This window comes from Polyodon spathula, chromosome 4 (assembly GCF_017654505.1).
Source record: "Polyodon spathula isolate WHYD16114869_AA chromosome 4, ASM1765450v1, whole genome shotgun sequence".
Taxonomy (NCBI): domain Eukaryota; kingdom Metazoa; phylum Chordata; class Actinopteri; order Acipenseriformes; family Polyodontidae; genus Polyodon; species Polyodon spathula.
The window spans coordinates 93,505,939-93,528,137 of record NC_054537.1 but is presented as its reverse complement, the minus strand read 5'-3'; the positions used below and the strand labels follow the sequence as shown (position 1 = coordinate 93,528,137).

Here is a 22,199-nt window from a genome sequence, read left to right as displayed (position 1 = left end):
ATAGATTTATAGCGATTCAACTTTTGCCCCTTCCTCCACTCACATATTTTATAGATTCTCCTCAGTGTTAGTTTTTTCTTCATAGCTTTATAGCATCCAGTCAGTGTGATCCAGGACATGTTCTATCAACTTTAAATCATCTGCCAAATTGCTTGTTTATTTATTTACATTTTTTTTTTTTTTTAACCAAGACATTGGCAGTCTGATTTTAAAGTCTCGGGAGATGGATGGGCCAACGCTATAGGCACTCACACAGAATGACAGCGCAGACGTTCACATGCTGTGAAAAAAGGAAACCAAGCATTTAAAAAAAAAACACTTACACAAGATGTCCAAGCAAGAGTGCTGATTGGTTTTAAAAGCCGAGGAGGCTGGTGTGGGAGTTTATGTAGGTGGCTGGTGAACTGCAGGACAAGATCTGCAGCAAGCGAGAGCAACCCTGCCAGATTGAGCCCAACAAGCCTAAACCTTTTGGTTAAAACAACATACCTGTTCCTCTCCAAGGCAGTGGCATCACCACAAGGACTTTAAAGAAGCGACGACTCGGCACTGTATCTCTTCAGTGATTACAGAGTGTACGAATTAGCTCATGGAGATGTATACAGTCCTTTAGGTTACTTCTTTTTCATTTCATGCATTTGGGCAGCAAAGTTAATTTGACTTAAAGAGGAAGTAGTTTCAAGTTACCTTTTCTTGTTTTTCTGCTCTTATACCTCTTCACAGTGTTCCCAATCATTCCCAGTGGTTCTGGGAATTACTCAATTTTTTGTTTTATTTGTATTGTTCTGTTTTAAACAATAGCTTCTCTTCAGTTCATAGATATAACACAGGCTAATGTGTTTGAAGAGGTAAGAGAGTGCCGTGGAAAGCGTTTCCTTTTGTTTTACAAGCAGTACGCTGCTATGCGCTAGATTGGGCTGATCTAGCCTACATAACATATGTTTACAGCAGGCAACAGGAATAGAAGGGCAGCTCTTAACTAATGTTCAAAAATCCTTTCATAAACTTCTCAAAAAAACACACACAAAAAAAAAAAAAGGTAACCGAGTCAGGAAAGGGGAAAGTAAAAAACAATAATAGTACAAAAAGCAAATGAACAGGAACGTTTTATTTGAAGCTACTTATTCTTTAACTGACTAGCAAATTCTTAAGTCACATGACTCATTGACCTGTTATGCAAGTATATCCTTTCTGCGGTTAATTGCAGTCATGATGACCAAGACAGATAGAGAGATGATAGAATGCAATTGCCCAATTTGTAAGTTTTGCTTGTGTCCAAGGCTGCACAAATCAATGCGACCCCAGTGATCCCAGTATCTAAAATGACATCAGCTGTGGTGTAGAGCTGGAACGCGTCTGAATGCCGTTCCGGTACTGGTTTCTATAAGCAGCTCAGACATTATCGCTCTGCCACTGACACACTGACATGTAAAGTAAAGCGTTCTGAACAGATGGAAAAGACACTGTGGAAATACTTGCGGAAATCAGATAAATTCATTACCCTATAATATGTGTTAATAGAAGTTCAGTCTATAAATAAAGTGTTAATGCGTATAAGAATAATTCTTGTTAAGGAAAATCTGTATTTTAAGACTACCCCAACGATCAGCTGAGCTGGAGGACGTACTTACCATGAGTAGCCCTTTGTAGGCATAGACTATGCCAAGCCAGATAGTCATGTTTGCATTTTCACAGTGTTCCAGGAAAGGGCGGATTGCAATGTCTCTGCCTTGAGGGTCTGCCTGTAAAAAAGCAAAAAAAAATCAGAGTTGGGGGAAGTGATGCCTGGCAGATCACTTGTCAATGTGTTTTATTACCCTTCCTTTCCATTGACCTCCACTGGGGTGCCAAAAGCTAAAAAGTTTGTCCCTATTGTTGAAAGAGAGAGAGAGAATGCAATGATTAATCTACGATCTGCATTCTGGCTTGCCAGTCAGACTTTGTCTTTGTAAAGCAGAAATTGGCATCATCAATTTGCTACATTCAGACAATCGCAAGATTCTCTGCAAATTAGGCCAATGGTAATACAAGCTGTGCTGCAGCTTTACTGCGCCTACTCTCTTCAGATGTGAAGTTGTAAAGTTTTAGAATTCAAATATCAGTGCAGAATCGTCAGATTGTTCCTTCTTTTGACTCTGTATTTAGTTTATATGAGGGACACAAAGATGCTGTTAACAAACATGCCTACTTGGAAGAAAGGTATGGATCTATTGTACGGTATCCAAATTACGAAAACCCTCTCAAACAGGAATGACATGTTGCAAAAGCTACTGGCAATCGGTGCTGCCTCACGGTACATAAGTGATCCGTTATTAGGAATATGTATTTTTAGAAAATGCCAAGAACAAAGGGAGCAATCGCATTGGCAAACAAGTGTTCCAACCTGTGCAGATATTATCATACCAGCACAGCTTGGAGCTTTGGCTGATTCCTTTGACAACCAATTTATTGTGTGGAAGCCTGGGGGTGCAGCTGTTCCAAATTAGGCTGTGTTGCTAAGCAGATGCAAAGCTTGATCTATAAATAAATAAATACATAAATAACAATTTAAAAAACCTCAGATTTTATCTGGTAGATATAGGTTTAAGTCTGAGGGTAGTTCAATCATGAGGATAGCCGATAATAACCGACTCTCCCCCTGGGGGCTCGTTCAGGTTATTCAGTCATCTTCATTCGTAGAATGCTACAGGACTCTATGAATGTTCATGGTGTATCCTCTATTTAAAGGGCTCCAGTTGTCTTAATATATTGTATCTGAAACATTTAAAATATGCTGTGTAAAATTAAAAAGCCCCTTTAAAACAGTTTTCTCCTCAGGCACATGACTGTATAATCAGATTGCACTCTCATGACTTAATGTCTTGCAATAATTCATGCTTCCATGCTGTCCCATTAGTTTTCTGTAGAGGTAGTCCATTGCTTGTGCTGATGAACACTTAAGTTAAGTGCGCAATAAGAGCATCTGCATGGGCCTGACATAAATAACAGCACCACATCAGCAGAGGACCTCACTGTGATAGATCTACATAGGCACTGATTCTGAATACCAGCACCACATCAGCAGAGGACCTCACTGTGATAGATCTACATAGGCACTGATTCTGAATAACAGCAGCACATCAGCAGAGGACCTCACTGTGACAGATCTACATAGGCACTGATTCTGAATAACAGCTCTCCATCAGCAGAGGACCTCATTGTGATAGCTCTACATAGGCACTGATTCTGAATAACAGCACCACATCAGCAGAGGACCTCACTGTGATAGCTCTACATAGGCACTGATTCTGAATAACAGCACCACATCAGCAGAGGACCTCACTGTGATAGATCTACATAGGCACTGATTCTGAATAACAGCAGCACATCAGCAGAGGACCTCATTGTGATAGATCTACATAGGCACTGATTCTGAATAACAGCAGCACATCAGCAGAGGACCTCACTGTGATAGATCTACATAGGCACTGATTCTGAATAACAGCACCACATCAGCAGAGGACCTCACTGTGATAGATCTACATAGGCACTGATTCTGAATAACAGCAGCACATCAGCAGAGGACCTCACTGTGATAGATCTACATAGGCACTGATTCTGAATAACAGCAGCACATCAGCAGAGGACCTCACTGTGATAGATCTACATAGGCACTGATTCTGAATAACAGCAGCACATCAGCAGAGGACCTCACTGTGATAGATCTACATAGGCACTGATTCTGAATAACAGCACCACATCAGCAGAAGACCTCACTGTGATAGAGCTACATAGGCACTGATTCTGAATACCAGCAGCACATCAGCAGAGGACCTCATTGTGATAGATCTACATAGGCACTGATTCTGAATACCAGCAACACATCAGCAGAGGACCTCATTGTGATAGATCTACATAGGCACTGATTCTGAATAACAGCACCACATCAGCAGAGGACCTCATTGTAATAGAGCTACATAGGCACTGATTCTGAATAACAGCAGCACATCAGCAGAGGACCTCACTGTGATAGATCTACATAGGCACTGATTCTGAATAACAGCAGCACATCAGCAGAGGACCTCACTGTGATAGCTCTACATAGGCACTGATTCTGAATACCAGCAGCACATCAGCAGAGGACCTCACTGTGATAGATCTACATAGGCACTGATTCTGAATACCAGCAGCACATCAGCAGAGGACCTCATTGTGATAGCTCTACATAGGCACTGATTCTGAATAACAGCACCACATCAGCAGAGGACCTCACTGTGATAGATCTACATAGGCACTGATTCTGAATAACAGCAGCACATCAGCAGAGGACCTCACTGTGATAGATCTACATAGGCACTGATTCTGAATAACAGCAGCACATCAGCAGAGGACCTCATTGTGATAGATCTACATAGGCACTGATTCTGAATACCAGCAGCACATCAGCAGAGGACCTCACTGTGATAGATCTACATAGGCACTGATTCTGAATACCAGCAGCACATCAGCAGAGGACCTCATTGTGATAGCTCTACATAGGCACTGATTCTGAATAACAGCAGCACATCAGCAGAGGACCTCACTGTGATAGATCTACATAGGCACTGATTCTGAATAACAGCAGCACATCAGCAGAGGACCTCACTGTGATAGAGCTACATAGGCACTGATTCTGAATAACAGCAGCACATCAGCAGAGGACCTCATTGTGATAGATCTACATAGGCACTGATTCTGAATAACAGCACCACATCAGCAGAGGACCTCATTGTGATAGATCTACATAGGCACTGATTCTGAATAACAGCAGCACATCAGCAGAGGACCTCATTGTGATAGCTCTACATAGGCACTGATTCTGAATAACAGCAGCACATCAGCAGAGGACCTCACTGTGATAGATCTACATAGGCACTGATTCTGAATACCAGCACCACATCAGCAGAAGACCTCACTGTGATAGATCTACATAGGCACTGATTCTGAATAACAGCAGCACATCAGCAGAGGACCTCACTGTGATAGATCTACATAGGCACTGATTCTGAATAACAGCAGCACATCAGCAGAGGACCTCACTGTGATAGATCTACATAGGCACTGATTCTGAATAACAGCAGCACATCAGCAGAGGACCTCACTGTGATAGATCTACATAGGCACTGATTCTGAATAACAGCAGCACATCAGCAGAGGACCTCACTGTGATAGCTCTACATAGGCACTGATTCTGAATAACAGCAGCACATCAGCAGAGGACCTCACTGTGATAGATCTACATAGGCACTGATTCTGAATAACAGCAGCACATCAGCAGAGGACCTCACTGTGATAGATCTACATAGGCACTGATTCTGAATAACAGCAGCACATCAGCAGAGGACCTCATTGTGATAGCTCTACATAGGCACTGATTCTGAATACCAGCAGCACATCAGCAGAGGACCTCACTGTGATAGATCTACATAGGCACTGATTCTGAATAACAGCAGCACATCAGCAGAGGACCTCATTGTGATAGATCTACATAGGCACTGATTCTGAATAACAGCAGCACATCAGCAGAGGACCTCATTGTGATAGCTCTACATAGGCACTGATTCTGAATAACAGCAGCACATCAGCAGAGGACCTCACTGTGATAGATCTACATAGGCACTGATTCTGAATAACAGCAGCACATCAGCAGAGGACCTCATTGTGATAGATCTACATAGGCACTGATTCTGAATAACAGCACCACATCAGCAGAGGACCTCATTGTGATAGCTCTACATAGGCACTGATTCTGAATAACAGCAGCACATCAGCAGAGGACCTCATTGTGATAGATCTACATAGGCACTGATTCTGAATAACAGCACATCAGCAGAGGACCTCATTGTGATAGATCTACATAGGCACTGATCAACACATCAGCAGAGGACCTCACTGTGATAGATCTACATAGGCACTGATTCTGAATAACAGCAGCCTCAGCAGAGGACCTCATGTGATAGCACTGATTCTACAGCATAGGGACCTCATTGTGATAGCTCTACATAGGCTGATTATGTACCAGCATTGCTTGTAGGCTGTTCTAAGAGTACTCTTTTCATCATAGACATTACATTTACAAGTATTTTTGTGTATTCCGTGACAATTGTGGAGCGTTGTGAATTTCTTTTAAAAAGCATCAATTCGGCTCCTGTTTAATGGCTAAACCTCAACTCATTTTGCTGATAGTTTGAGGCTGCCTAATGCCTCAAGATTTCAGGGCTAAAAATAAAAAATAATAATAATAATAATAATAATAATAATAATAATAATAATAATAATAATAAAGTCAGCTTTCAGGTGATCACATCTAACCAATGGACTCCAAGTGAGGAAATCAGAGAGCTCTCCTTCAGACCTATTCCAGGAGGTTTAAAAACTAACCAGACTCACAGCAGAAAATAAGCACAGCTGCCTGGGAGAATCCTGTCCAATGTAACATTTTGGCAAGAGGGAAGCGGTACACTGGGAATATCAAGTGTTCTTTCTACTAGGTCATAAACTTAAAGTATTTCCATGTACTGTATATGATCTGAAAACCAGCATTATACTGTAGAACAATTATTTTACTCTTTCAACACAATATTATGGGAAACACTTTATTTCTTTACATGTCATACACATCTTAAATAATAACGCAAACACACACACACTCACACACACACACACACACATATATTTTAATGTGGTCATCTGAAAGCTGACTTTTTGCGCATTTTTGCCCTTTAAGCTATAATAATTCTCCTTTAAGACATGCAGTTCTGCATTCTCTATCCACAGTTGGGAATAGCTACAGTAGGAGTGGAGCTGAATCATTCAGAAGCTTGGTTAATCTTTTAGTAATGACCTAAAGGGGTTTCCTTTAAAAGTGAATCATTTTATATTGCTGGTTTGGTTCCCGGTCCTGGTTCAGGGCACAATTTACTGAAGCAGCCAAAGACGTGGAACAGACACAGCTAAATCATCCACCAGTAGCCAAGCTGCTTCTGAACAGCAAGGCAAATGACGATTGCTTGGGACCTTTGTTCTTCAGGGTGGTATCCTAGAAGTAATCACCTGGAACTTGTGTCTGTCGCTTCTATGAATTGCCTTTATATATCAGGGCATTAATCCAAAACAGCACACTCACTAGTGTGAATTACCTGCATATATCAGGGCATTAATCCAAAATAGCACAAATGCTATAGGTTCAACGCACAAATTGTACCCTCAACATATTTACCATATTGAAGAATTATCTTTGAGGCTTTCTGTAACTGATCATTTAGCATGTACACCTTCATGACCCATATTCTTCAATCAGTGAAGAACAAATACCCTGCATTCAAAGAAGTCAAGATCTTTTCGGATGGGGCTAGCTCCCGATTCAAACAGCGGTTCCTCTTCTCAAACCTGTATTTGTGGGAGAAGTTCAGCTTCAAAGTTGGCATTTTTTCACAACATGGCAAAGGGGTTGTTGATGGGATTGGCAGAACAGTGAAGAGATCAGTATGGCAGTACATTCATAGTGGAAAAGGACAAACAACAACATTTGCCTTCTACAGAGCAGCTAAGGAGAGAAATCTAGGAATAAATGTCCGGTATCTCAATACCAATGGAAGTGGCTTGATACTTCTGACCACACTATCTACTTCTAAAAGATATAAGTAGGATGATAGAATCTCCAATAGTTGCAGAAAATAGGGGGCAGTTTACTTTCACTACCCTATTCTAGGCTACGTTAGCTATGTAGGTCACATTAGGGTCCATACTGTAGTTTCCTATTCATAAGAACAGTTTAAGAATGTGCTCAGAGCAATAAAATAAGTACGTGGAATATGACAGAACGAACATTAGTTTTTTTTTTTAAACAGAAGATCCAATAACTAAAAACACTGTTGTGCATAACAGTCAAACAAGCTTATATTCAAATTAGAACACTTTATAAGAAAAAAAAAATACAAAGGACTTGCGTTTTTAACAACTGAAACGAATATGCTTGCATCTGTATCAGATGTCCCTTTTAGCATTGTAATAATAATACAAAATACTATATTTTAACAGAATTTCTATTTGAACTATGGTTGCTCATTGCTATTAACATTTTATGTCCAAAAGCAAAACATTTGAATTAATCTCACAAATCCTGGCGAATTTAACTATAGTACTAAATTCAGCTTCTTTTCATATAATATTGCAATATAATCAAAACACAACATGCTTTGAAACAAATGAAGGTAAACTGGTAGATTTAATAGATTGAAAACAATTTTTTTTTTATTGATTTAATTTTTAAATCAAGAAAACGTGAATACAATAAGCCTACTTTTGACATGGCTTGTCCAGTGCGAATGTAGAGGCCTAAAGTGTGTATCCTGGCAACACGCTAATCTACCGTACTAGCACTAAAAGAAGCGCACTGTCACACATGCAAGGTTTTAATGCAAACCGGCAACAGTTGACTTTAAACTGAGGTTTAATTTGATGCATAGATTCGCCAATATGTAATCAAAGCTCAGGAAATTTAAGGACAGGTAATCAATAATCAAGCATCGATTAATTGTTGCACCCCTAGAAATGTACAAAAAATGATTGTTTTTTGGATTAAATTAGGATTTGCACATCCGACACTTTCAGAGATGTACGTCCAATACTAAGGAAGTGTATGTCCGACACCGAAGAAAAACATTCCAATTTCAGAACCAATACATAGAATTTGAAATACTTAATTCAATTCATTACCTTAAGTCCTCCTAATTCAAAGGGATCTGAATGTTTCTGTGCCTGTGCTTGAACAATTGATTCCTCTGAGTCTGTCCAACACCAAATGTTTTTAGCACTCCCTAGAGTGGATATTTAGGGTTTGACAATTTTGATATGATGAAACAACAATACTAACAGGGTGTCCATCATTTCATAAAAGAAACCTAGAAAGTTGTTACAGGTAAGATGCTACAGGTCTGTAAAGTGTCTGAAATGTACATCCAACACTGTGGAATCGTCCAATAATTACGTACTGTCATAATTTGTCAATGTTGCTGTTTTATTCAAGAGACCTTGGGCAAAAGTGAAATTTACTTCAAAAGTTTGATGCATTGCACCTCAACATGATTCCTTGCGCACTAAAACATGACCCTGCATGCCGAAGCATGACCCTTCGCTTGCCGAATTTGACACACTTGTAATGGCGCCTCATATTAGCATGCGTGGAACGGTGACCAAGATTAACAACTAACATACAGCATAAAACCGGAGCCAGAAGAATCCATCATTAATGTCATGTCTGCAGATCTCTGTAGCTTTTCCAGCAGTTTGTTAAGGTGATTATAAACACTGTTATATTAGCTTTGGCATATAAAACACCATTCACTTCCAATGCTAACTGCACTCCTCACACTCTTTGAGTTTAATATGACGGTTTGAGGTGATTGTTAGCTCTGAGGGGATTTACATTTTCACTAGCTTTCCTCAGTCATGATGCCTGCACTGTGCTAGTAAAATAACTCTCACAGCAGCTCACAACAGCAGCTTGTTTAAAACAGCAGAAAACAACATGCTGGCATGAAAACTGTCACAATCTGTCGTTGAAATGCAACTGTGTGTGTTACCTAAGATAAAAGTGAAAAAAAGCAGTTATGCATCTGTTTTATTCCAACTGAGGGAATTACCACTGATTCCAGTCCAAAGGCACCAGCACAAATCACTAAGCAATTTGATCAATGAATAGGCCTAATTCTTGAATTGGCTGAAACACCACTATAACATTTCAGGTCTTGTTTTTGTTTTCATATTGGTGAGGCCAAGAAACAAACTTAATTAAGTTGCATGCACTCTAAGCACCACAAAACTACAGCTATGGCCAAAAAGTTTTGCCTCACCCTATAGAATTAATTAATTTGATCACGCTTTATTTTAAGAGCCTTTTTTTTCTTTATTAACTGTTAACAAACAGCTAATAAACATGTTAATGTAAATTTTTTATTTTCTGTTAACTGTTAGTTTATAGTATATAATAGGCTAGCTAAAACTGCAAACACCAGAGTCCTATGGATGATCAATCAAACACCAGAGCCCTATGGATGATCAAAACTCAGTATATCATATGCTTGAAATCAGTTCAAATTTTTACTGTAGTAATGTTTAGCAAATTAAATCAGGATTTTGTTAACTCTAACCCTAACCCTAACCTTAAAGTAACCTTAACCCTAACCCTAACCGTTAGCTAAAAATTAATGTCTGTTAACAGTTAATAAACTAAAAAAATGCCCCTTAAAATAAACGTGACCACTAATTTTGCTCCATAAAGTCCAATGAAACCTGCTGAATAATGTTACATTAAAACATATTGAATTACATACAGCTTTGTAGTTTTCCATATACTTAAGAAAAAACAGACAACAATTGAAAAATGTGACATTTCAAAATTTAACATGAAATATTGTACTGCTATTATGGCTTCTGCTAGTTGCTTTGATTACATGATGTTAAATAAAAGATCAAAGTTATATTCATGCAGTTATTTTTTTTAAAATGATGTCTCAATCCTAAAATTGTAGGTGATGCAAAATATTTGGCCATAGCAATAGACAGTGGTTTCCATAAGCTCATGCAATAAACAGTGTGAATATAGATTGGGAGAGAGATCGGATTTAGTTCAATTAAACTAAACTCCATCGTTCATTCCTGTAAAGCTTGTTTGCTGCAGTCATTGAAAGGGAAAATGGGATAAACCGGCTTCTGGACGCCCAGACATAACCCCCTACTCACCAATACAAATGTAATACAAACATGTTTGGTGAAATAGCAGGTGAGCTAATTTAACCAGCTGACCTGATTCACACACAGTCACAGGTATTTTTTTTAGAGGCCATGAAGTACAGCTGAGGCAGTCTGTGTGCTGACCTCCATAAAGAGCTAAATGGTGCAGAAATGTAAAAACCAAGTCAGACATGCAGTTACACAGGCATCAGCACATCTGAGCTTTGCAGCAAACCACAGCTCTGATCACTTGCATTCTCCTGAGCAAAAGGCAGATGGCTTACCCACTACTGTTCTGCTGCAGAATGGGCAACAGAGGCCTATAAGTCAGTTCCTCCTGTTCTTTGATTGTTTGAGGGTATGAGTCAGCCTATCCCACAGAGACATCTTTGGCTTCAATTACATTCTTGGCATGCAATTCAATGCAATGAATTGTATAGTGGACCTAGCCAGGCTACATCATTCCTGATTGCTCAAGGTGTTTTCAGACACACAGCCTGGGCTTTAGAGAGATTGTCCAGCAGCACACCACTCATGCAGTCATGTGAGGAACTGACTTTCTATTCTATTCCAATCCATTGGGCAGTACTTTGATACAAGCTCTGTACTTTTCCTACAGTGGGTAGGACAGTCTCAAAACCTAAATACTATCACTTCTAGGTTTGTTTTTATAGGTGAAAGATACGCAGACAATCACCATTAAGTGGTGGAGCTACTGAAGATACAACATGGGGACTGGAGACATTTTATAAACTAGTTTCCTAGATTCCATCCCTTCCAGCTATGTACTGTAATAAAAACTCCTGTAATAAATGTATGGGAAGCAACAGTCTATGGCTACAAAAACTGACTCAGCTCAATATAACTTCTTCTAAAGGCACTCCCAAGGGATGCTTATCCCAAACTGAGTGAAAGCACAGAATTATCAGCAAAGAAAAAATGTGAATGGTTCTGGGAATCTCAAAGTGAGCACCCTCACTTGATCATAAGCTGTCAGCCTGCCAAAATCCAAGGGCACTGGACAATTACCAAATGGAGGAATACGACATGAATAACAATAAGAAAGTTGAAAACAAACAAAAAAAAAAAGCTGTCCTTTCTGACAAGGATTTTGGTTATGAGTTAAAAAGAAAAATGACGATATTCTTTTCTAACATCAACAAAGGCACATTTCTAGAGAGGAACAATGTAAAAAAAAAAAAAGATTCCTCTCAAAAAATGTGGCAATGCACTTGTTTCAAAATGAAATATGTCAGCTTTGTTTTATATATCAACACGTCTGCTTACTGTTGTTGAATTTTGTACAGGACTTTTCCAGTTGTTTGCCTCAATCCTTCATCAGTAGATAGGCTAACACAATATAAAGGTGGTTCAAAAATTAGACACCACTGTAAGGTCTGAACATTTGCTCAAACCACTTGAGTCAAACAGTCTCAGCTCTAGCCAGTAATTGCTCTATTTTACCACGTGAAGCGGTCACAAATTAGATCAAGTACGTCTGGAAATGAAGGAACAGTGAGTTACCCTTTCAAATACAGTGCAGCCTGTTCACAACTGTTCAAACTTCAGTTCTGTACATTGAATAGCAAGGGTAGCATATTTCTCTTAGTAATCACAAAACTTGTGGTCACACAGTTTGGCCAAAATCATACAAAGTTACTTTTTAAAAAATAATAATTTTGGAGTGGTGGGGTTGTACTATGGTTTACAAAAAAAAAAAAAAAAAAAAAAAAAAAAAAAATAGCCAATTCATTTTTTTAGCTTCCTTTGGTATCCTTTTTTTAAAACAACCCTTTATATCTTTATAAAGTCAGGGAGCATTGCAGAGAAGATAAAAAGGAAAAAAAAATGACTGTTAAAAGCAGAATTCTAAGTGCCCCTCCCCAGACGATGGGGAGCAAGGGGACGATCCTTCTAATAGCGCTGTGTCTGGAATGAAACCGTAATTATGGGCTTGTATTTTCTTTTAACAGATTCATGTATATGTGTATGTATGCATATGTACATGCCATATGCGTGTGTATGTGTATGCATGTATATACATATATTATTTTGCAATTTATAGCTATGGTTTGGAATTATTTTATTGTTGTATAGCCTACTTAGGTCTCTCTTTGTATTAGTGTTCACTCTATTGAGATGTACCTCGCACTAAAAATGTCAAGCCATTTAAATACCTGTAGTACACAAAGGAGCCATCTTCCCACTGTTTTACATATTTATTAAGACACAGATACAGTAAATGAAATTACATGCACTGTTAAGAAATGTTGGATTTCATAATGATGTGTGCAGAAATGTCCAGAGAGTTGACATAGGCCACTGTTTAGATCAACTGTGTTATTGTTGCTTATGTTAATTGTTTTCATGACATCAGCCATTTCTTTGTTCTCTGTTACACCCAATAAGAGCAGAAATATATATTTTTCAAACCAGGTATTGTTAGAGAACATTATAAAATGGTCAGAGTTATTTCAAAATCAAGCCCCCAGCTGATGTGTTGAACTTATATCCCTTGAACTGCTCGTGAGAGCTGAGAAATAAACCCACACCCTTCAGACACACTAGTCAGCACTGCCTCGAACTGCCAGACGAAACAATGTGTTCAGCTTACAAAGTCATATAACATCTGGAGAAACAAACAGGCATGACAACATCATCAGTATACTCATAGTAAGGCCATCAATGTCATAATTCAGAGAATTTGCTGCTCACAAATAAACTCATAAGGTCAGGTCTCAGTTAATTGATCCCAGATCAATTATTAGTATCTCTTTCAGATTATCCCATCATAATCAATCAATCAATCTTTATTTAAAATAGCGCCCTTTGCAACAAGTTGCCACAGAGCGCTTCACATGGGCAAAACAAGAACATATACAGAGCAGTAAGCATTAGAAGCAGACCAACACATTAGACTGGCAATTCGTTCCACAGTTTAGGGGCCCTGTAGTCGAATGCTCTACCAGCTGTGTTCTTATTTAAAATGTTTGGAATGGTGAGATACCCAGCATCCTGAGATCGGAGTGGCCAACCTGGAACACATGGGACCAATAAGTCACACAGGTAGGATGGCGCGTATCCTGTATCGTATTGGGAATGGTCAAACTTTCTTATTTTCATTAGGATCATGACAGCAGCGTTTTCCACAAGCTGCAATCTGGACAAAACACAGTTTGGAATACCAGAAAAGAGGGCATTACAGTAGTCTATTCTAGAAGTTAAAAAGGCATGCATCAGTCTCTCAGCATCCTCTGCTGAGAGAAAGCACCTTTAGCAATATTTCTGAGGTGGAGAAAAACACTTTAGTTACGTTCCTAATGTGGGTTTCAAATGAATGATCAGGGTAAAAAATGATACACAGATTTGTAATTTCTGTCTTTGACTCAATGGGGTAGCTGTCCACTATACAGGCACATTGATTTACCCTCTCTTGTTGATTTCTTGAACCCAAATTTATGACCTCTGTTTTATCAGAATTTAACTGTAGAAAATGTGTTGCAATCCATTTCTTAATATCAGTGAGACAGGTAGTTATGGTATTTGCAGATGTGGAATCACCTGGTTTCAGAGATGGATACAATTGTGTGTCATCGGCACAGCAGTGAAAGTTTACCCTCTGTCTATGGACAACATCACCCAGGGGAAGCATAATCATGGAAAACAAGACTGGTCCAAGAACAGAGCCCTGCGGAACACCACACATAACTCTCGATAAGAAGGAGGAGTGCTCCTCAATTTGAACATACTGTAACATATTTGAAAGATAGGCTTTAAACCAAGATAGGGCGCAACCTGACAGAAAGGCCTGATAACAATTCAATAATATGGGTGGCACTGCAGAAAACTGCGAACACACCCAGGCTCACACATTGGGGTGCTGGAGATGGCAATTAATTAACCTGCTTACAACAACTTCTCACCTGAAAGATGAAACACAAGGATGTTAAGTGACTTGCTCAGGGTCACACAGTGAGTCAGTGAGTGAGCTGGAATTTGAACCCGGGGCCTTCTGTTTATAAGCCCTTTTCTTTAACCATTAGAGCACTTCAATCATGAAGTATTGTTGCCCATTCCAAGGTCCATGAATTGCTAGAGAATTAAACAACTGTCTCACTGTATATATACACATACACACACACACACTTAAAACAGAGATCAAACCTATAAAACCACCATGAAGCATTAACATTTCCAAAGTGTCTTTAGTAAATTCTAGGATTCACTGCCTCAATGCATTGCATCTACTCAGAATGGCTCTCTAGCATCAGCAGGAGTCTTTGGGACTATTCCCCTCAGTCTTTAAGAAATGAAATACCAGTTTATATTTTCAGCTTGGTGACAAATAAAAAGCTTTCCTTGTAGCTACAGTACACTTTCAGGCCATGTTTCACGTCTGAATTTACACACTAAACCAGTAAAAAAAAAAGAAAGAAACTGTAATACTCTTTTAATCTGTCTAATTTTGTATTCAATTTTATTTTAACAGAAAAAAACAACCTGTTGAGATTTGTATTTGCAAGAGTGTCTAGAAGCAACATCCTTTGCCCTACCTGAATATACTGAATTTCAACTCTAATACCTCACTTGTATGTTCAAGTTACTCTCGCACTCTCATGCAATAGTAATAAACTCAGTTATAATCAAGATCAGTTTCTGAACACAGTACATCAAAGCTGCCATTGTAGTAGCTAAATAACGCATGTTACAGACCTCTTCGTCTGGTGCTCCAGACGAAGAGCATTTAAATGTTGCTACATAGTCAAGATCTGAGCTTTGGAAAGCAAAAGCAATATTAACCTAAATTAGTCATAAGACTCAATAAAGACTTCACAGTCAGTTTGTGTGGAGTGATGGATGAGAAAAGGAAAACTATCTGAGTATTTCTTTTTTTCCTTTAAAAATCTACTGATGACAACTTGAGGAGTATTACAAGCAAAATGAGAACATCAAAGTTACATTTCAAATTCAAATGCGTTTACTTAACCAGGATAGAACCTTTGAGCTATGCATCTCATTTACAAGGCGGTCCTGGCAAGAGAAGGCAGCAAGACATAACGTTATAAAATCAAAAATATTTCTGACATTAATGGGTTCTTTAAAGAAAATATTTTAAACAAGTTAAGTGGATGTACAGGTAGGCCTGCTTTCACACATTTTTCCCAAGTTAGTTTCTCTGTATAGAACAGTAAACCTTGCCTTTGAATGCAGTTGGCTGAAAAAAAAAAAAAAAAAAAAAAAATCCACAAAAGGCGTTCTATCAGTTAACCCTTAACCCTGCTGTGGGGTGGCCCTACTGGGTTTCCATATCTGGCACACATACCACCTTTTCATTTATCACTGTGCCACGGAGGTTAATTACTATACAGATGGCTGGCAGGAGGGGGCTGAGCTGTTTGCAAGCCTGGAAGATAACACTGCTGATGCTATCTGAGGAACAATTCCCTTTGCTGCTGTATCTTACAAGAGATGAACCAGACGCTCTTCTTGCTGTCATCTCTCTTGATAGCAGAACTATTTGCAATTGAAGCCTTATGCTTTGAGCTGCATCTGCTGTGGTATTATACTACCTGATGCTTAAACTGAAAATGGATTTCAGAAACCTTCTATTGCTTTTAACAGATAACCAGGTTAGTTATTTCAGTGGATCTAATGTAAATAACCTGTATCTATTCATGATTTTTGATTGAAAAGCAATCTTTTGAAACAGGCAATGTTTTGTGTCTAGGTCGGCAGTTTCACCTTCTTCATACAAATTCTCACCATATGTTCTTCTATTGCATGCACAGAACAACACAAACCCTTTTATTTATCTCCATCTCCCAAGAATGAACTGGTCCACTTAGGCTGGAATTACCCATGTAAACTAATGGATAACTCTAACATTAAAACTGGACATTACTTATTGTGCAGAAGCACAGTATACAGTGTGTCTTTGTGGACCACATAATTTCAGTATATACGTTGGGGTCCCATATGATTCCATTTTACTTAAACTGTGCTTAGTGCCTGCCACATAAGAAGTTCTGACATACATAACTGTTGTGTCTCTGAATTGAAGTGCACAGATTTAAGAAACACTTCTAAGCATAAGGCTGTTCAGAAGCTGATTGCTTAAGAATAATAACTCCAGAAAAAACAACTGTAGTTCAAAAACATGACACTTTTATTAGCAAATTAATACAGCATAACACCACTCGCTTCGCTCCCCAGTTCACTCTGCCCGCTTCTAGTGTGGCGTCCCCTTATCTAGTGTCCGGGCCAACCAATCACCTTTTACAATGATTGGCGCCTTTTATTCCTAATATGGAACTCATGTCATTTATTAGTAATTTTCAACTGTTTAAGGACTGCATATCCCACATTCCTCCACAACAATATCAAAACCTCTTGTTTTGAAACCTTTTTTTTTTTTTTAATTACTTATTTATTTAACCTGGCAACAATATTTACAAGTTAGGCCTTTCAAAAGGTTTCCTGATTCTTTGAGGTTTGGACCTCTCTCCTATCTCAAGCTGTTGGTCCTGTCCTTGTTCATGAGGCATGCTCTCTATCACATTTGGTTCAGTAACATTTGGATCCCAACCTGACATTGAATTTCCCTCGGTTTCTGATTCATCTAGATCTGTAGCTAACAACTAGTCTACATGTCTTTTAGTTACCCTCCCTTTTACTCTCACCAAGTATGTCACTGGACCCAACCTCTTTAGTACCTTACCCAGTATCCAACTCTCTCTCTCTCTCCTCCCTGGTAAATTCGAACCAGTACCTTTTGCTGTGGTTCGAATCCTCTAGTAGGAGTTTGCTGAACTTCTGAGTCCTGTTTTTTCTGCATGGTCTGAGAAAAAGGTTGTTTTAAAACAGACTAGTGTGTTCTTAGCTGCCTGCCGAGAAATAACTCTGCTGGTGTCTTACCAGTGGTGGCATGTGGAGTGATGGGGTAACCAAAAAGAGAGTTTTCTATTTTATGAGCAAGCCCTCGGTTTGACTCTTTTTGTTTTTTCTAAATCATTTTTAAAAGTTTGCACTAGCTGCTCTGCAGCACCGTTACTCTGGGGGTGGTGAGGAGCTGACTTGGTGTGCTTAACTGCATTTAATCTTAAAAATTTAGCAAAGTTCGCTGATGCAAATTGCGGCCCGTTGTCTGAAACTAGCTCCTCAGGCAATCCATAAGCTGAAAACACGTTACGTAACACCTCAATGGTTTTAACACTAGTGGTGATGGTCATCTTAAACACTTCTGCCCACCTAGAAGACATCTAGCAATATAAAGAACATTTCATTTTTCTCACAGAAATCGACATGTATTCTTCGCCATGGTCTCACTGCCCACCTCCAAGGATGGATTGATGCTTTTTCATGCAAATTTCAGTTTGTTTGGCAAGTCTGGTATGCATTTAAAAGAGCTTCTATCTCCTTATCTAAACCAGGCCACCAAAAATGACTTTGGGCTATGTCCTTCATTTTTACCATACCCAGATGGTTTCTATGCAGCTCTGTTAACATTGTAACCTGCAGCTTTTTTGGAATTACCACCCTAAGACCCCAATGCACACAATCATTCTCCACAGACAATTCAGTACATTTGTTTGCGTATGGCTTTAACCCTTCTTCCTTTACAAAATTCGGCCAGCCATTCAAAGTATGGTATTTTACTTCACAGTGGGTCTTTTTGCAGTATTTCTGGCTACTTCTGCTACAGACACAGAGAGTACGTCAAGGAAAGACACTCTATACATGGGGTTGCTCGAGGGACCTGTTTCTTTTAAAGGTAACCTTGACAACGCGTCAGCATTTCTGTGCTGAGCCAATGCTTTGTAGCTAATCTATTATTTGTAAGCTGCTAAAATCAGAGCCCAGTGCTGCAATCTAGCCACTACTAAAGATGGCACACCTGTCTTAGGACCTAGGATTTTTAATAATGGCTTGTGATCGGTAACTAACTCAAATTTCCTACCATACAGATACTTGTGAAACTTCATCAAGCCAAAAATGATCCCCAGTGCCTCCTTCTCTATTTGCGCATAGTTTTTTCTGCTTTACTGAGTGTTCTAGAAGCGTATGCTATGGGTCTCTTGGAACCGTCAGCTAATTTGTGAGCTATTACAGCACCCACCCCGTATGGCGATGCATCACAAGATAGAATGACAGGTAACTTTCGATCAAAATGCACCAAAAGGCTTTTAGAGCATAGCTGCTTCCGAGTACCATCAAAAGCCTTCTGAACTCTATCTGTCCAAACCCACTCTGTTTTTCTCCCACAATTCGGTCATGGGCTTAATAAGTATGGACAGATTAGGGATGAACTTCCCATAATAATTAACTAGAGCCAAAAATGACCTCAGTTCCGTTATGTTTTTGGAGCAGGTGCTTTCTCTATTAAACGACAGACACCTTCTGCATTGATAATGTGACCAAGGTATTTTGCACTATTTTAGAAAAATGTGCATTTGGTTTACTTTAAACCAGTGCTGTTCTAATTTGCACAAGACAGCTTCCAAATTCCGTAAATGTTCAGCAGTATCTCTACTAGTTACTAGAATGTCATCTAAGTAACAAATGACTCCTTCTAAGCTTTGCAAAAGAGTATTATAATTCGTTGAAATACCGCCGGCACACTAGAGACCCCATAGGGTAGCCTATTATACTGAAAAAGCCCCTTCTGTGTGTTAATAGTCAAATACTGCTTACTTGCCTCACTCAACTCTACTTGCTGATAAACTCGCGCTAAGTCCAGCTTACTGAACTGTTTACCATTAGCCAGTTGTGCAAACAGATCTTGAGCTCTAGGGATCGGATAAGAATCCACCTCTAACCATGGATTAATGGTCACTTTAGAGTCACCACAGATGCGGACACTCCCATCGGTTTTGGGTACACATACTATTGGCTCTGCCCACTCTGAATACGCTACCGATGACAGAATGCCCTGATGCACCAATTGTTTATCTACTGCTTCTCGTAGAGCGTATGGGACAGGTCTAGCCTTGCAAAATTTTGGGGCAGCTTGCTCCGCTACTTACAGTTTTGCTTTAATACATTTAATTAAGCCTATTCCCCCATCAAAAACGGCAGCATACTTGTTCTACTGGATCCGTTACTTTGTGTACTTTTGACCGGTCTAGCTGCAAGTGTGTGATCCAGTTACACCCTAACAGGGAAAATCCTTGACCCTGAACAGCCAGCAACATCAGGGGTGTCACATTACCATTATTCTCAACTTTTACATTCAACCTTCCCAAAACTTTCAGGTTTTCAGTAGTGTAAGTCTGCAACATTACCTCAGTAGGCTGCAATTTAAACCTTTTAAATTTGCTGTTGTACAACTTCTCTGAAATTATCTACGTTGCCGCTCCAGTATCAATCTGCATCTTAATTTTAACTCTGTTAACCCTAATCAACATGTTATACGGTTTTACGTACTCATATTGCTCATTCTGCACCTCAAACATCTCAGGATTTTTATTTACAATAGTCCCAGCTTTATTCTCAGTCTCTTCATAATGTTGATGAGTGGAACTTGAGTGCGTTGAAACTCTGTGTAACTTCAAGCTGGAACTTGAGTGTGTTGCAATATCTTCTTGCTGTAACTGGACAGTGCTGTGACTACTGGGCACCGTCATGTTGTTTACATATCCCGGTCACATTGTCTTCCGCTGTCCTGACGCAATGCAGTTTCTGCCCCTTGGTCTGTGTTGCTGGGGTACGTTGACCTTGCGTGACTTGGGTTGACGCACCACCTACGTCCCTGCGTGAAGAATTTCTGCTCCTGCAAGCCTCTTCCAGGCTTCCTGCCTTTCCACAAATTCTGCAAGACTACTCCTTGAAACGGCATTCTCGCGCTAGGTGTGTTGTTCCGAGGCATCGGTAACAAACGGCCTGAGACTTGCCCTTCTTGGGATTGGCATGGCCTGTCTTTGATTTTGTGCCAAGGCTGCCAGTGCTGTAAGCCGCCATAAAATTATGTAAACTTGCAAGTAACTTAATAGACCTTTAAGTCTATGTTGGCTTGGTTGTCACAAGAATGTACAGGCTTAGGTGGGGCTATGGACGTTATTAAAATATTGATATATGAGCAACGTTCTTTTGGTAAATAATTATTGCAGAAAGCAATTACAAAACAGGATTTCAACATGAATTAGGAGGGCTTTGCTGAGGACCAACATACTGTATCTTGAAATCTAATTTAAGAAAACATGATTTGAGCCCTCCTGCCTGTCTTGTCAGTTTCCTGAATGAAACTTGGTAGCTGCTATATATCACTTGAATGTGCCTAAGCACTTGGCTTGCATTGGACAGGTTGCAATCCAACACTAAGCAAGCAAACAGCAATAAATTAGTACTGTGAGATTTAATACTGTCCATATGGTTTACATTTCTGAACTGTGAACATATATCCTCTGCCCCCTTTGAATACTGATCCCTGGCAATTTGTCAACCTCCCTCAGTACAATGTTGTTTGGCAGAACACCCCGATCCTTGAATTTCTATGACAAAGTGGTGCCTGGGAACGCAGGCTGTACATCATTAGCCTGCATGGATACTCAAGAACTCCACCCATTGTGTTTGTATGAATGCAGTGTCATGTTATTACACAGAAAAGTAATGGTTGGTCAAAAGTACAGCAAACCTCAGGTTGAAAGAACAGAAGCCCTTAGATGTTGTTATTATTATTATTATTATTATTATTATTATTATTATTATTATTATTATTATTATTATTCTTTACTTCTTAGCAGATGTCCTTACCCAGGGCGACTTACAGTTGTATACAAAAAATACACATCAAGAATTACAGCACAGTTAAGAGCAAGATACAAAATACAATGACTTCAGCCCTAATAAACACAAAACGATTTGATATTGGGGCAGTTCAAGAGCAGATAACAGTGTTGTTAGTTACGTGAGGGTTAGATACGAATGCAGGTGAAATACAAAATACTACAGATTGGGTTCAGTGCAGGATTAAATACAGTAAAATGGGGAGCAGATAAATGCAAGTTAAAGTGCATTAAACGCAGAGAGCTATATTGCCCAGAAGGCAAGAGTTGAGTTTTACAGGTGTTGGCTGAAGAGAAGTGTTGAGGAGTTGCTGGAAGGTGGTCAGGGACTGGGCAGTCCTGACATCCCTAGGAAGGTCGTTTCACCACTGCGGGGTGAGGGTGCAGAAGGAGCGGGCTCTAGAGGCAAGGAAGCATAGCTGCAGGCATAGCGGAGAGGTTGGTTGGAGGTGAAGGGAGAGATGAGGGTCTGGAGGTAGCTGGGTGCAGTCTGGTCAAGGCATCGGTAGGCGATTACAAGAGTCTTGAACTGGTGGATGCGAGCAGGTAAGGGCTGTTTTGCTGGCTATTTCAACTGTCAGTCAGTCTTAATTGATTCACAATCATGACTCACAAGCAAGCACTGGAAACTTTTAATGGTCTGTGCGGTGGGTACAGGGGCCAACA

At 39.6% G+C, this 22,199-nt stretch overlaps 1 protein-coding gene across 1 annotated transcript in view; it reads right to left on the bottom strand.

The window, feature by feature from the left end:
• Window positions 1-22,199, bottom strand: part of LOC121315143 (gamma-aminobutyric acid type B receptor subunit 2-like) — a 270,582-nt gene that overhangs the window by 25,068 nt on the left and 223,315 nt on the right. Inside the window, exon 14 of the mRNA XM_041249098.1 lies at window positions 1,632-1,742. Coding sequence (XP_041105032.1) covers window positions 1,632-1,742 — 111 coding nt within the window. The remainder of the gene's footprint in view (window positions 1-1,631; window positions 1,743-22,199) is intronic.